Genomic DNA, 16951 nt, shown 5'->3' on the forward strand with positions numbered 1-16951 from the left:
AGGCCCCAGCTAAATGTCACCTCTTTTGCAGTGCATTTCCTGACATCTGTTTGTTTCTCTCCAGCAAAGCTTCTTCTTTGACCTGAAATTATTTTGAATGTATATTTTTCTTTTATCATACCATATTATATTATTTGCTTAGGACTGCCTCCTCCACTAAAATTTGAACTCTTTGAGGGCAGTAAATAATATGTTCATCTATTTATCCTTGAAACTGAGAAGGATGATTGATAAAATTGTAGGTCCTTGGTAAATGATTGATTGTCTTAACAAATTTAGAAATGCTGCTCATTTTATATAGAAGTGTCTGTTTGAGCAAACTGAAAGAAAACATTGTAATAACCATGAAAGTTAAGTGAATAAACTAATTAGAATATTACCTACTGTATTTTGGTATCAACAATACAAAACAAAAATAATAAAGAATACTATGTGAGTAGGTAGTACAGGTTAATCTCAGCCCAGATGACTAACAGTTTCTTAAATTCTTAAATGAGAGTAATAGACAGATTTATTAGATGTAAAGTTGTGGTACAAAACCTCTAAAGTCAAGCCACTATAGCTTTTTACCTTCTGTGATTATATGTTTAAAGTTTGATAATATTTTATAATATAATTAAAATTTGAGTTTATTTAATTTCTGACAGTGATACAATTTCAAAAAGTTTTATTTCATTAATTTTATTTTTATTTTATTATATTACCCTGTAATTAGGTAAATTTAATTTCTCATTTTAGATATCTAGAAATAGAAGAAAAAATGTCAGTAATGTTTTTTTAAATTAATGAAAATGGTAAAGCAAGGAGATTAAATGGTTATTTAATTAACTGAACTGTATAATTCAGTCATCTAACAATAATCTCTTTCTAGAGTAGGATAAGTTTTAATTATTAGAATTATTTGTTTCTTATTTACTTGAAAAAAGTTTAGTTGAAATGTTGATACTTTATGAAAATGCTTTTAATTTATTTTGAAATTTATAGAGAAATTTTTTTGAAAACCTGTGATTCTGAGTAACGCTTCCTTATGTTAAATTATTTTCTTGACATCAGATGGTTGTAAATAGTCATTACTGGGAGGAACTTTGCAATTATTTATTTCTTTTAATTTTTTTTTATCAAGCTGATATCTTTATCACAGAAAATAAAATAACTTTTTTCTGTCATAAATTATTACTTATTAAAGGAAGTAAAATTATCTTTTCTGTCATAAATTACTGTTCATGGCAAATCTCTAACTATAGAAATTATATTAAATATACTATTTGAGACCATGCATTTTTTTTACATTTCTTCTCAGATGAGTGGCTTGACTTTTTTATGTTCCCTGAACCTATGATGTTCTAAACAATATGTAATTTGATAATAGCAGCAATGGCTGTTTCTAAAATTATACTTCTGTATAGTATTGCCTTCTAAGAGCTGTTAAAAGAGCTTCTCTTTCATCTTTATACTGACTCCTCTGCCTTCCCAGTTTGTGCATTGTTAAAAAGTTAGAATTTATGTGTTCCTTGTATGTTTTGTTCTAGTTATAAATGCCTTCATTTTCACATTATTTAGCTCTCTTTGCTAGCTAAATGAGTATTGATAATTCCATATGGTTGGAAAATTTATCATACTGTTCACCATTGAGAAAGGTTGTGTGAAATAGTATTAGCCTTTTAAACATGGGTGTACACATTCAGTAATATCCAAAATTCTTTTTACTTATTCAGTTGCCAGATAAGATTTTTCTCTGATTGTGTCTTAACAAATTTAGAAATGCTGCTCTTTTTATATAGAAGTGTCTGTTTGAGCAAACTGAAAGAAAACATTGTAAAAACCATGAAAGTTAAGTGAATAAACTAATTAGAATATTACCTACTGTATTTTAGTATCAACAAAAATAATAAAGAATACTATGTGAGTAGGTAGTATAGGTTAATCTCAGCCCAGATGACTAACAGTTTATAAAGCAGATTCTTAGAGTTTCCTTTTCTGTCTTAGCTTAATTGCTTTTAGAAGACGTCTTAAGTATATGTAACACATCTGATTCTTTACAGAGGACTCTTCTGTATGAGAATTCCTGTAAGTTATGCCTTGCGAAGCTTTTACTAATTTATATGTGAATATATCTGTGCATTGATACTAGTAGAGGGAAATGTACACAGTTTTTCTGTTGAAGTTATAGTTCATGAAGAATGTGTACATTTAAAGAATTCTGTGCTGTGAATTCTTTAAATAAGTTCATTTGGCTTATATGGTGCAGGTATTAGGATAGTTGTATGTTATATGGCAATTATAATATTTTTAGTGATTAATCACATAAGAATCTTAAAAAAGAAAACATACTTTTTGAATAGGATATGACTAAATGGAGATGGAGGATTTAATTTTCTAAAACACAGCATCATTAAAAAAAAATCTATTTCTTAGTAAAAAGAAAGAAAGCAAAAGCCATGAAAAACAATATGTTGATTTAAACAATTTTAGATTTAATTATAAAGTAGCACATTGTGAGAAGAAAAGGTTTATAATCATGAAGATTGGGGGTAAAAATGATAGAATCCATTTTTTTCTTAATTATTAAGGCCCAAAGAGGATAATAACTGAATAATGAATAATATGATACAACATTAACGTGATATTTGTTGAATATTAATATAATAAAGAATAACTACTTATGATGTTATATTTTAATGCTCTTTAAAATTTAGAATACTTTCTAAAATAGAATTATCACAGAAAGTACTATTGCTTTTTTTTTTTTTTTTTTACAGTTGGGTGGCTTTATTCCTTTATTTGAAGTTGTTAGAATTTTTCTACTAAATGTGGGTTCTGTGGTATTTTAATGGAAGAACTGTTACCAAGTTCGGAACTCATTGCACCTGTTTGTTCATATCAGAGCTTACTATTTAGCTAGCTAAAATTTTTGGGTCTCAGGGCCCTTTATACTCTTAAAAGTTTTTGAGTATCCCAGAGAGCTTTTCTTGTTGTGGGTTACAGCTATTGATAGTTATCATTTGATAAATTAAAATATAAAAATATTGCTACATTAATTCATTTAAAAATAGCAATAACAATATTTTAAAATCATAACTAACTGTATATTCCAAATTTTTAAAAATGTGACAAAAGTGGCCTTCTTTTACATATTTTGGACATCTCGTTAATCTCTGACTTAGTAGAAAACAGCTAGATTCTTGTACCTTCTGCATTCATTCAGTACATTGCCAAATCATGTCATTTTAGTGTTATTATAGAAATAATTTGATGTCACTGATCTGAAAGGGTCTCATGGACCATCCACCTCTGTCCCCAAGCATTTCCAGACCATATGTTGAGAACTGCCGAGCTGGGAGTATAAGCGTTTGTGCTAAAGGTTAAGAATGCCTTAAAGAAAAACTGCCTTGGAAAAGAACATTGCCTGTGTGATAATTTTGTACTTAGTATTTGTAATCAGATTTTAGGTTTTCTTAACCAGATCTGTAAAATTTAAATTTCCTAACAAGAATATTAATTCTTTTGTTCTAATCTCGCCTATATAAATACTACTGAACCTGAAAATGGAAAGAAACATCATGATATTATTTCTTCTAATGCTATGCTTAACTCCCCCTACTTACAAGGAACTGAAGGACTTCAATACCTGGCACAAAGTACTAAGCACTCTTTAATAGTGTTGGACCTCCTAATGTTGTTTTGTAATGTAAATTAATTAATGTTGTTTAGTTACTTGAATGGAATGCTGAAATATAAATGAAATGTTTAGTAATATTAATTTGGGTAGAATAAGTGTATTTTCAAATAATATGTGAGTTTTGTATTCTTGCCCACCCTTGAGCTTTGCTTGTGTGTGGGGGGATATATGTGTGTGTGTATGTGTGTGTGTGTGTATACTTGTCTTGAAAATTAGAGATGGTAATAAGCATCCCTGAAAAATACTGATGTTGGAAATTTTCAGAACTTTGATGAATTCACAATGGGTGGCTTTTTATAGTAGTTTCAAAAATAATTTTAGAATAATAGGAATTGGGTGGAGTAAAAGTTTATAGTTGAAAATTCACTGGATATAAGAACAAATATAAAAGCTTGCTTTAGCCCTTGAGTTGGATTGCATCCATGCAATTCAGTAGCCAAATACTTTGATCAAGAGACATAGCTAGTAACTTAACACCTTCATTACTCTTCCTTCTAAGCCTTCTTTCTGAGCCTTTCTCTTCTCTGTTATTCTCTTTACCCTCACCTTTCCCACTTCCAAAAACACTCTTGTGGTATTGACTACCATATTTATATTGCTGTGGTGGTTTTGTTTTGTTTTTGCTTAGCATACTCCCTAGCCCCTGCTTGTTAGTTGCAAACTTTCCTAACTCTTAACAATTTAATTTGTTTGCTTAGTTTAGAAAACTATGCCGAGACTTTTCCTTGGAAATAAAATTCTAGTTTGGTCTGTACAGTGTTTGCTTTACATTCTTGATTTAAATAAATTATAACTCTTGATTACCTCAATGACATAAGATTAGCGTTGAAATACATTATTAATGGTTACCTAGGAAGTTTCTATATTCATTGACTCACAAAATAGTATGTGTCTCAAAGAGTCATTCAGAGTTAGGTCATCTTTTTTTCATCAAGGATTTGTACTGAGTCATATTTTAAGGTAAAATTATGTTGCATGATAAAATTGAGGTAATTTTCATTCATGTTGGAGACTAAATGTCTGTTTAATATACTCACTGAAATGTAATGCTGTTTATGGAATTTAGCCATCTTGGATAAAGCAGAGATACATAATTTTGAGGCACTTTGAAACTATTAAAGAAAGGAAATTTTAGAGAAAATTGAAGTAGTTTGTTTTTGTCCCTTTTCTGATCCTTTTCAGTGTTACTTTAGAAACCCAAAGCTATGGTATGTATATCGCTTGATTGCATGTACATGTTAGGTACACATTCTTCTCCCAACAACAAGTTGGCTTACATGAAGTATAGTAGAGCAGATTTACTTGTGCATATCTTCCCTTCGCTATGAGAAATTTTATGTGAGTAATTACGAATTTGGGTCATGCTTAATAGAGATAGTTTGAAAAGGTTGGATAAAAAAAAAAAGTTTAACAACTTGGATGGCAGAACTAGGGTAGAAATTTTTTGAAATTCAACCTTAGAAGTGTTCAAACCAAGTGAGGCAGAGTAAATCTGGGCCTTAGAATAGACCTGTTTATTGCTTTTGTTAGGGAGGTATGGTGGGAAAAGAGAGGAAGCCAGACTTACATTCTAGAGTCTGAATAGTATACTTTGCATTGTTCCTAGGAACTCCAAAATGAAGTTAATAGTTAAGAGTAGAGGTAAGGCTATATAACTTTGAATATTAGGCAGAGTGTTTGAGAAATACTAGCTCAGTTACAGTTAATACATGGATTAAATAAATGTGCTCTAAATCTTTTTGAATTTAAGTTTTTCTTTGTGGGCCCAGAAGAATTTTTAAAATGTGAATTTTATTCCTGATTGCAAAAATAGCATGTGTTTTTCAGAACAATTTGGAAAAGTTTAAAAAATATAAGAGAGAAAGTAGAAATCACCTGTGCTTCCAAAATGGGTGTGACATAATTTACCTCATTAGCCCAGTGTTGGTGGATTTTTAGGTAGTTCTTTTGTTGTTGTTTTTTACTGTTGCAAACAGCGCAGCTTCAACATCACTGTATACATGTTTTTTCTTACTTTGGAAAGGGTAGGGTAATTTTCCTCCAAAAATGTACCAGTTCATATTCTCACCAACAAGGTTTTAACTAACAACTTTGTAAACCTTGATTAATAAATTAACTTTTAGCCCTGGCCGGTTTGGCTCAGCAGTTAGAGTTTAGGCCTGCAGTCCAGAGAGACCCGGGTTTGGTTCCCGCTAAGGACACATAACTCGGTTGCAATTTGTCCCCATCCCCGGCCCTGGTTGGTCGTGTGGGTGGCAGCCACTCGATGTGTCCCTTTCATGTCGGTGTTTCTCTCTCTCCCTCCCACTCTATCTTAACAGAAAATGGAAAAATGTCCTCGGGTGAGGATAAAAATAATAATAAATTAAAAAAATAAATTAACTTTTAAATTATGAATATCCTTTTGATACTGCACCAAAACTTGACAGGTGATTGTTTCTTAAAGGTCAGTTACAATGTAGGGTTAGAAACAGTATGAAAAAAAAATGTTTTCTGTTCTCTCTTACAATAAAATCCATCTTACTTTGTTTTTTAATATTTTGAAAATTGATTTTTAGAGAGCGATGAAGGGAGAGATAGAAACATCTGTGAGAGAGACACATCGATTGGCTGTCTCCTGCAAGCCCACCACTGGGACTTGAGCCCACAACCCTGGGCATGGGCCCTGACCAGAAATCGAACTGTTGACCTCTTGGTCCATGGATCTTGATGCTCAACCACTGAGCCACACTGGCTGGGCAAAATCCATCATACTTTGAATAGATCAGTTACCCCTGCTTGATTTTTGTAAATATATTTATTGCTGATTTGGAAAATACTAGTTCTCTAAATTAGGTAGATATTTCAAATACACATTCCATTTAAATTTAAATTTAAATCTTAATAGTTAATATCACGATTTCATCAGAAAGGATTCGTTTGTTTCTTTAAATATTGAGAAGCTGTTAAATCCATCCTGATACATATAAATTTTGCAAAATCCTAATTTTTACTTGAAAGCATGAATTTTATTGTTGGTAACAAATAGGAACAAATATTTATTTTAGTTTTTCTTAATAGCGTATTTAATTTCGAAAATGCCTTTTATTTTTCATTTTTTTGCTTCATCGCACTGTTGAATAGAGGGGGGGAAATTGGACATCCTTCTCTTGCTCCTGGTCATAAGTGGGAAGCATTCAGTCTTTCACTTTCAGTATGAGGCTAGCTGTGAGTTTTTCTTAGATGCCCTTTACTAGGTTGATGAAGTTACCTTATGTTTCAGATCTGCTGAGAACTATGTCAGATGCTTTTTCAGCATCTATTAAGATGCTCTTATGTGTATTCATATTTATTCTGTTATTATGGTGAGTGACATCGGTGGGTTTCTGAATGGTAACCCAAATTTGCATTCCTGGGTTAAATTATCCTCGTTCATCCCATCTTGTTCACACTTAACCTGTAATGTCCAATCCAGACCTGAAAAGATACAGTGTATGCTCAAAGCGCATTCGTTGAATTAATCAAGACTGAAATTTCTTAAGTGGTTTTCCATTTTTGGAAACATTTGAAAAAAATCAGTCATTTAATAAACCAAAATATATTGCTACCTTATTCAGTGATCATTTCACAACAACTTTAACTACTAGAAATATAAAGGGTGACTCAGAAGGAAGTAGAAAAGCCCTTTGACAGTACTTCCAATGAAGAACTTCAAAACCTGTTTATTTTACATTCTATATATAGTCCCAACAAGCTTGATGTTCTGGTTTCCTTGCACCCAGATCAGAAGCAACAAACTAAAGAGTCAAAATGAGTTATTAGAGGTTGCTAAAATTAAACACTTTCTGTATTATAGAGGGAGAAAATCATTGTAGAAATAATTTTAAAAGCTTACTAGCTGAGGGCTGTTGATATATTTTGATTGCCTCCATAGGCTCTTAATGTATATAGTTTACTAAAAGTTGTATTTCAGAGTTAGAATAAACTTGATTGAATCTATCATACACTTTTACACATGTGAGGGGTAGATGACACACACATGATAAGAGTGGCTCTCACTAAGGTGATTGCCAGTGGCAAGGGGAAATTGTGTGTGTGTGAGAGAGAGGGGGGGGGGGGGGGAGAGAGAGAGAATGGAGATGCTGAATGTGCACATAGGAGTGTATGAGAATTTCTGTTTCTGGGGAGGAGGCCATGTATGCAATTTGAACTTGTCCCTGTCCCCTCATCCCTGCCATGATTATATTTTCTTACTTCCTTATCTTCAGATATTCTGCTGCCTCATTCATGTTCACATTTGGGAAAAACTGGTCTTACGCAAACTAGTAACACTATAGATAAGCCAATACAAGCCTACTTGAGAGGTTGAATGGTTAATATTAGGACAAACTAAGAATCTAGTTGTCCTGGCTTCTAGTTTAATGTTTTCTGTTATTCCTCTGCAATGAATAATATTCAAAATGACTGAGTAAATAACAAGAATAAAATTATGTTCCCCAAACTCTTTATTTTAAAAAGAATGGGAAAGTTTTAATTAAAAGATTTTTTTCCCTTCTAAAAAAACCCTAAACCACTCATAAGAAAAACTGAGGCATTTAAGATGGGAGAAGTTTATTTCCTCATGATGAATAAATAGATAAGTGCAATGTTAAGATAAATTGATTGCCTATTTACGTTGGTTTATTGGGAGTTTTCTTGTTCTAGAAATAAAATACAGATGATTTCTGTGTATTTAGACTTTATATTTGGAGTTTGATTATTTTGTACTGTTGAATAATTATTTAGTAATTGGTGACATAGATCAGGAGACTTCATTATCTCCCAGTTTCTATGTATCAGGAATCCAGGCATAACTTAGCTGGGTCCTCTGTTGAGGGTCTTGCCAGGCTGAAATCCAGGTGTAAGACCAGGCTGCAATCTTAGCTGAGGCTCAGTCTTCCTCCTAGCTCAGTGGTTATTCCCAGAATTCAGTTCTTCATGGCTATGGGACCAAGTCTTTAAGTTCCTAGAGCCTGCCCACTGTTTCCTGACATGTGACTTTCTTTATAACATGGGAGTTTGCTTCTTTAAGGCCAACAGGAAAGGTCTGTTGCTTTGAATCTGAATGTATCTGACTTCTAGACCCTCTTTGTACAGGGCTTGAGAAACACTTCTACTGTCTAACAAAAAACCACATGATTTCTTAAAGCCCAGATACACATTCTAATACACTTTTCAGGAAATAGGTTCTTGAAGAGAAAAGATTCTCCAAGTGAAAGACTAACAACTTTATTCTGAAAAGAAAAATAATTAAATTATTTAACTTAAAGTAAAGTGGGCACAATTCCAGGCCAGTTTATGGATTGTACACACTTTGGCTTTAAGCATTGCTATATTCTACAACAATTTAGCTCTAATACACACTGAGGCAAAACAAAACAGAACAATTTATGTTTTTAATAGAATTTATTTTTGACTTTCCTTTTCTCTGTATGCAGAATTTTCCAGAGAAGCATCACCCATAAGTTTGTACCTACTTTAGATTTTAAACAATAACAAAACATCAATAAAAAATCAAACACTAGCCCTGGCCGGTTTGGCTCAGCGGTTGGAACGTCGGCCTGCGGTACAGAGAGACCCGGTTTCGGTTCCCGCTAAGGGCACGTACCTCGATTGCAGTTTGTCCCCGGCCCTGGTTGGTCGTGCGGGTGGCAGCCACTCGATGTGTCCCTTTCATATCGATGTTTCTCTCTCTCTCTTCCTCTCTCTCCCTCCTGCTCTATCTGAACAAAAAATGGAAAAATGTCCTCAAGTGAGGATAAAAAAAAAAAAAAAATCAAACACTAAAACCAATCACTGTTCTCTCATGTATGTGGAGGTCACATTCAACTAATTGCCTTGTATGCATTTGAATATGCAGTTATTGAAATAAAAGACAGGTGTAAAAATAAATAAATAAATGGCTTACCTGATTAGGTCAGCCCACCAGAATACTCTCTTGATTAATTTAAAGTCCACTGATGGAGGTATTAATTACCTTTGCCATAAAACATAATCTAATCACAAGTGAAAACCGAGAATTTGCCCACACTTAGCAGGAGGAGAGTATACAGGGTGTGTACACCACAGGATGGGAATCTTGGAGGGTGATCTTAGCATTATGCCTAGGACAGGCTTATTAAAGAGAACAGTGACGCTTTTGTTCAGTGAAAATCAAATCTTTCCTGTGTGCCCAGCATTTCTCTAGGTCATGGAAATATAAGGCTAAAATGCCCAGTTCCTGTCTTTGATGAGGTGGTAGAGACCAACAATGAAGCACTGTTTGTAATGTAGTTCAGTCATGCAGCTGCAGTAGAGGTGTAACCAGGCTGCACTGTTCAGTAGGAGAAGCCTAGGTCAGGAAAAGTTTATTGTATGTATGGGAAGTGTAAAACTACTACAGTTCTTGAGACTACAAAATTAAAATACTTGTTTATTGAATTTTGGAGGAAGAAAAGTTTGACATTGAAAATGAGGAGATTATTAAAATTCTTTTTTTCTTTTCCCCCAGATGGTATACCTCAAGTTTACTATTTTGGCCCTTGTGGTAAATACAATGCTATGGTGCTAGAACTGCTGGGACCTAGTTTGGAAGATTTGTTTGATTTGTGTGACCGAACATTTTCTCTTAAAACAGTTCTCATGATAGCTATCCAACTGGTAAGTAAAGCAGGGTGTTCTGAAGTTGTTTGAACAATTGTTTGGTTCTTTAGTCACAAATTTATATGAAGAGTTTCAAGTTTTGCTACATTATCTTGCAGAGCACTCAACTTAATAAAAATGTTTCTGCTTTCATATTATTGTCTTTTGAGGATGCATATAACTTAACTGAATCAGGGTGTATTTTATTTTTATGAGAGAATTAATATTTTATTGCTTTAAGGACAGAATGCTTATTTTGAGAATTAGGTTGTTTCCAGCACTTTTCATTTAGAAGATGAATACTTAGAAAAAAGAACCCTCAGAAACATGGACTCTCAATCTTCGTAATAAATGCTAACGGCTGAGAAAAAGAGGAAACAAATTAATGAGACAGTTTTCTAAATTATTTAAATTTTAGGGAACCTATGTGGAAACAAACTCAGAGGATGATTTTAAGGTAGTTTTGAAATAAATGCCACTTAGAAGTATACTGCAGAAGCCTTAAAATTGTTTTTATTCATTAACTCATTAATTCCACTTCTATAAATTTATCCTATGGAAGTATTCAGATGTACTAAAGTTTTTTGTGCAAGGATATTTATAATAAAGTGGGAAACAACCCAAATGTACAGAAATAACAGGATTAGTTGAATAAATTGTTAATAGCTATAAAATAGTAAAGTATGTATTTAAAGTAATACATATCTTTAATGCAAATTATGTATTAAAAGAAAGTTTCATGACCTGGAAAATCTCATAATTTATCATTAATTAGAAGTATAGGTCACAGAATATTACATAATTCAAAATTTGTTAATAAACTAAAATGGCCTGAGTAACTATATGTTTACTCTGCATTGTCACCCATGATTATCACTAAATTATGCAATTTTATTTTCTTATTTGTAATGTTCTATTTTGTGACAGTTTGTACAGTGAACATTATTTGAGAATTTGTAAAACAATAAAAATGTACTGTATCATTATTTGAGCTATATTTGAAAATTTTCCAGTTTCAGGATCTTTTACATTGTTTCATGCCTAAGGATAAAAGTAAAGTAAACAAGTTACAAAAAAATTAAAGAAAAAAGAAAGAAGATATACTAAAGAATGTTCTGTTAATTGTTTTTATTTAACAGTTTGGACTCTTGAAGATTTTAAAAGATAATTGTAAAAGTTGATGATTGAACTGATAAGAAAAAATAAATTACAACTTTATGAATATGTTTCTTTATATTTTTAAGATTTACTATTGGTAAAGCATTTTGATTTTATGATGTAGCATCATCTGAAAGTATTGATTGAATCAGTCTTACTTATTTGAAAGGAATTCATAAAATTCAAACACTTTCATTATAAGTGACTGCAATAGTAAAGGAAATATTTTAAAATCATAATCAGATATATATTTGAGAAACTATAGACTGATATAATGTTACTTTTAAAGAATTGAAACAATTTCTGATTTTTTTCATGTTGTTTTTATTGTAAAAGTTGTTTTGCCTTAGCAATGTTTTTTTTATGGTAGTCAAAGCCTAAAATAAAATGTATCTTCTTTTTTTAAAATCAAGATTTCTCGCATGGAATATGTTCATTCAAAGAACTTGATATACAGAGATGTAAAACCTGAGAACTTCTTAATAGGACGACCAGGAAATAAAACCCAGCAAGTTATTCATATTATAGATTTTGGTTTGGCAAAGGAATATATTGATCCAGAGACAAAGAAACACATACCATACAGAGAACACAAGAGCCTTACGGGAACAGCTAGATATATGAGCATAAATACACATTTAGGAAAAGGTATGTGTACCTTTTGTTTGAATTCAGTAACTATTCTCAATGGTGTGAGTTTTAATATTTGTTATTATGCTTCAGTTTTTGCAGATTACAATTGCTTCTATTATAATTTTTGTATATCACATATAACTAGAATTTACTTTTATTTATATTTAATAAAACATTTAAAAAATAAGTTGCTCTAGAGTAAATGAATGACAGATTTTCTTGCATTCACTATATCTTTCTTTTAATGTAACTTGGAATGTTCAACTTTGATACAGTTAGGTTGATGCATTTGATTACTCCTATTAAAGGATATGAGAGAATACTTAATTGTAACTAAATTTAGTTTGTGCGGAGATTTTTGATTGAGACTATCGTACTTTGAAACAGTTAGCCAGGGAACTAACAAATAGGCTAATGCTTTTAATGCTGAGAGTACATACCTTAGTGGTACTGTTTACTGTGTTCTAGCTATATGACTGGTTTCCTTATTTGTAAAAAGGATAAAATAGTATCAGTCTCACAGGGTTTCTTAGAGCATTTCTTTTTCCTGGTCCAGGATCACACATTTCATTTATTTGTCATATTTACTTAGTTTCCTATCATCTGGAACAGTTCCTCATCTTTCTTTGTGGTTCATAACCTTAATATTTTTGTGCAGTACAGACTATTTTATAGAATGCTCTCGATTTGGGTCAGTCTGATATTTCTTCATGATTATATTTAGATATGCATTTTTAGCACAAATATAGAAGTGATACGTTCTCAGTGCATCATGTCAGGACGTACATGATGTCTCATGGTTCATTTCTTTAAGGTATTGTCTGCTTTCTCCACTTAAAAGTTTCTTATTTTCCCTTTGTAATTAAAAAGTGTTTTGTAAGTAGATCTTTGAGATTATGTAAATATGTTGTTCCTCATCAGGTTTTTACCCCACTAGATTTAGCATCCATTGATGATTTTCTAATTCCATCCCTTATGTAGTTAGTTGATATTCTGATGTAAGCAAAAGCTTTCCCTTCTGCCATTTGTTGACTTTTATCAATATTGACTTATGGATTCTTATCTTATTGAATATATTATAGTACGTTACTATTATTTTTTAATTTGATGCTCAGATTGTCCCAGATTAGGCTACTGGTTGCTCCATCAAGTTGGTTCCTCTGTACTTTTAGCAGGTTCTCATGATTCTTTGAGAATTTCTATACTTTCTGGTTCAACAAGATGTTCAAGGCTCATCTCGTAGTTTCTCTGCGCTAGTCCAGAAACAGATATTTCTCCAACAAGCCCCGGGTTCTTTTATTGGATAGTAGTACATGTAGAAACCAAGATTTGGGCACTAGGTATCATTCTACTGATACGTTATTGCTTCTAGGCCCTTTCTGCAGCAGAATTAGAAAGTATATGTATGTGAATATACACATACATACTCATTTGTGTGTATACACATACATATGCACATGTAAATATACCTACACATCTATATGCATACATATATAAATACCTATTAAAAACCATGTGTTTATACTGATACTTCTCGTTTCAGTCTAACACCACAAAGTAATATTGCCTCCTTTTTTTATTCGTAATTCCCGCCCTTTCTCTGTATTTATATCTTCCTTTGCCAACAATGAAAAAAGTGGCTGCCACTACTCTAATATACTTATTTTTAGAAGCCTAGGATACTAAGAATATAGTTTCAGAATTGGAAACTGATAACACACAAAGCAAGCTCACTAGATTTGCAATATTTGTGATTCCTTTATTTTAATTGAAGAGTTCTTTTTGAATTGAAGTAAAATTTAAATTGAGTAAAATACACATTTGCATGTATAATTTGTGGAAATTGACAGATATACACATTTGTGTAACTCATAACCCCATTGAGATGTAGAATATGGTCATCACCCTTTAGACTTCCTTCTTGCTTTTTCTCAGTAATTGATCTCATTTCTGTCACCATAGATTAGTTTTGCCAGTTATATTACTTCCTATAAATTATATGACCTCTTTGCTCAGTATAATATGTATGAGATTCATCTATCTTATTGCAAGTGTCAGGACTTGGTTCCTTTTTATTTATTTATTTATTTATTTTTCACCCTCACCCAAGGACATTTTTGCATTTATCTTCAGATAGAGCAGGAGGGAGAGAGGAGGGAAGAGAAACATTGATGATGAGGGAAATATTTATTGGCTACCTCCTGCACACCCTTACTGGGGGATTCATCCCAAAACCCAGGCATGTGCCCTGACTGGGAATCTAACCTGGGACCCCCTGGTGCATGGGACCATGCCCAACACTTGAGCCACACTGGCTGGGCTGTTGTAAATCTTTTACTGGCATGTGTTTTCATTTCTTTTGAGTAAATAACTAAGATTAGAATTGGTGGGTCATATGGTAGATATGCTTAACTTTTATAGAAAGCCGCCAGTCAGTTCCCTAAAGCATTCATACCAATTTTTATTTCTACCAGCAGTAAATGAGAGTTCAGTTTGTTTATGTTCTTGACAACATTTGATGTCCTTTTCATTTTAGTCATTCTAGTAGATACATAGTGGTATTTTATTTCTCTGTGGCTAATGATTTTGAGCGCTACTTAATGTGCTTATATTGTTTTTTATATCTTCATTTTATTATTGATATGTAGGAATTTTTAATATTTTCTGGATCTAAGCCTTTGCTAAGTATTTTTATTGTGTTCTGTGGCTTGACTAGTCATTTCCTTTTCTTAATTTTTTTTTTTAATCCTCACCCAAGGATATTTTTCCATTGATTTTCTAGATAGAGTGGAAGGGAGGGTGGGAGGGAGAGAGAAACATCGGTCTGAGAGAGACACATCGATTAGTTGCCTCCTGCATGGCCCCGACTGGGGCCAGGGTTCGAACCTGCAACTCAGGTATGTGCCCTTGACCAGGAATCAAACCCACAACCCTCTGGTCTGCAGGCCGAGGCTCTAATTACTGAGCCAAATCAGCCAGGGCCTTTTTTTTTAAAGTTTTTTTTTTAATCCTCACCGGAGGATATTTTTCCATTTATTTTCAGACAGAGTGGGAGAGAGGGAGGGAGGAAGCGAGGGGGGGGGGGAGAGAGAGAGAGAGAGAAACATTGATTGGTTGTGTCCCGCATGACCCTGACCAGAGCTGGGAACTGAACCTGCAACCGAGTTACATGCCCTTGACCAGAATCCAATCCGAGACTCTTCAGTCCTCAGGCCAACCCTCTAATCTCTGAGCTACACAGGCCAGGGCATTATTTTAGAATTTTAAGAGTTCTTTGTATATTTGGATAACAGTTTTTTATGAGATGTGCCTTCTGCAAATATTTTTTCCAATCTATATAGCTTATCTTTTCATTCTCTTGACCATGTCTTTTGCAGAGCTGAAGTTATTAATTTTAATGAAGCACAGTTCATCATTATTTCTTTTGTGGATCATACTTATGGTATTTTATCTAAAAAAATTATTGCCAAACCCAAGGTCATCTAGATATTTTTCTTGTGTTATTTTCTAGGAATATTATAATTTTGTGTTTAACACTTAGATTTGTGATCCACTTTGGTTGATTTTTTTTAAGGGAACAATGTCTGTGACGAGATTCATTGTTTTTTGCACGTGCGTATAGAGTTGTTCCAGCACCATTTGTTGAAAATACTTATATTTGCTTCATTGTATTGTCTTTGCTCCTTTCTCAAAGATCAATTGACTATGTCTAGGCTATCTATTCTGTTTATCTGTTTGTCTATTCTTTTGCCAGTACCATACTGTCTTGATTACTGTAGCTGTATAGTAAGTCTTGAAGTAGTGTATATTTTAATGTATTCTTTTTGGTCTTCAACTGTATTTTTGCTTACTTTTGTTATACCCAAACATAGATGCTCAATTGATTTTTGAGAATGGTACAAAAATAATTAAAGGTAGTAAAGGATAGTTTTGTAAAGAAACTGTGTGAAAATAACTAGATATCACTGTTAAAAATATTAATCTAAATCCTTACCCCACACCAAAATTAAATTAAGAAAATTACTTCAAATGAACCATAGATTCAAATATAAGAATCAAAACTATAGAATTTCTTGAAGAAAAAGTAGGAGAAAAGTTTTTGTTACCTTAGGGTAATCAAAGATTTATTAGATAGGACAAAACAGGATTAACAATAAAAGAAAAAAACCCTGATACATTGGGCTTCTTTCAAAGAACAGAAGCCTACATTATGATGAAACATAATTTATCAAGGTGGGAGAAAGTATTTGTAAAATTTATGTGTGAAAATGACTTTTATCCAGAATAAACAAACAATTCTTATAACTTTAGAATAAGACAAAGAGTAGAACTTAGAAAATGGTAAAATATCTGATCAGACACTTAACAAAAAGATGTATGAATGACCAGGAACACATGGAATGATGTTCAAAAATATTAGTTACTAGTGAAATTCAAATTTAATCACAATGATCAAACACTTCATGGCCACTAGCATGGCTAAAATTTAAAAGACTGACTGTACTACATGCTGAATAGGGTCTGGAGCATCTGGTACTCTCATACATTGCTGGTGGAAATATAAAATGGTACAACCCCTTTGGAGAACAGTGTGGAAGTTTCTTATAATGTTAATCCTGCACTTTCCATATGACACAGTAATCCATTTCCAGATATTTCCCCAAGAGAAATGAAAACATATGTTCACACAAAGACTTGTACAAGAATGTTGATAACAGTTTTATTCACAATAGCTCCCAACTGGAAGTCACACAAATGCCCTTCAATAGGCGAATGGATAAATATATTGTGGTATACTATTTAATAATAAAAAGTAATGAACGATTATCAGTGCATACAACA

General features: G+C 32.6%; 1 protein-coding gene across 10 annotated transcripts in view; it reads left to right on the forward strand.

The window, feature by feature from the left end:
* The window catches only part of CSNK1G3 (casein kinase 1 gamma 3), a 93943-nt gene that overhangs the window by 47655 nt on the left and 29337 nt on the right, over positions 1 to 16951 (forward strand). For all 10 annotated transcript variants that reach the window (XM_036278832.1, XM_036278834.1, XM_036278835.1 and 7 more), the window contains exons 5-6: positions 10188 to 10336; positions 11890 to 12124. In XM_036278832.1, the coding sequence (XP_036134725.1) occupies positions 10188 to 10336; positions 11890 to 12124 (384 nt within the window). The remainder of the gene's footprint in view (positions 1 to 10187; positions 10337 to 11889; positions 12125 to 16951) is intronic.

This window comes from Molossus molossus, unplaced genomic scaffold (genome assembly GCF_014108415.1).
Source record: "Molossus molossus isolate mMolMol1 unplaced genomic scaffold, mMolMol1.p scaffold_m16_p_3, whole genome shotgun sequence".
Lineage (NCBI taxonomy): Eukaryota > Metazoa > Chordata > Mammalia > Chiroptera > Molossidae > Molossus > Molossus molossus.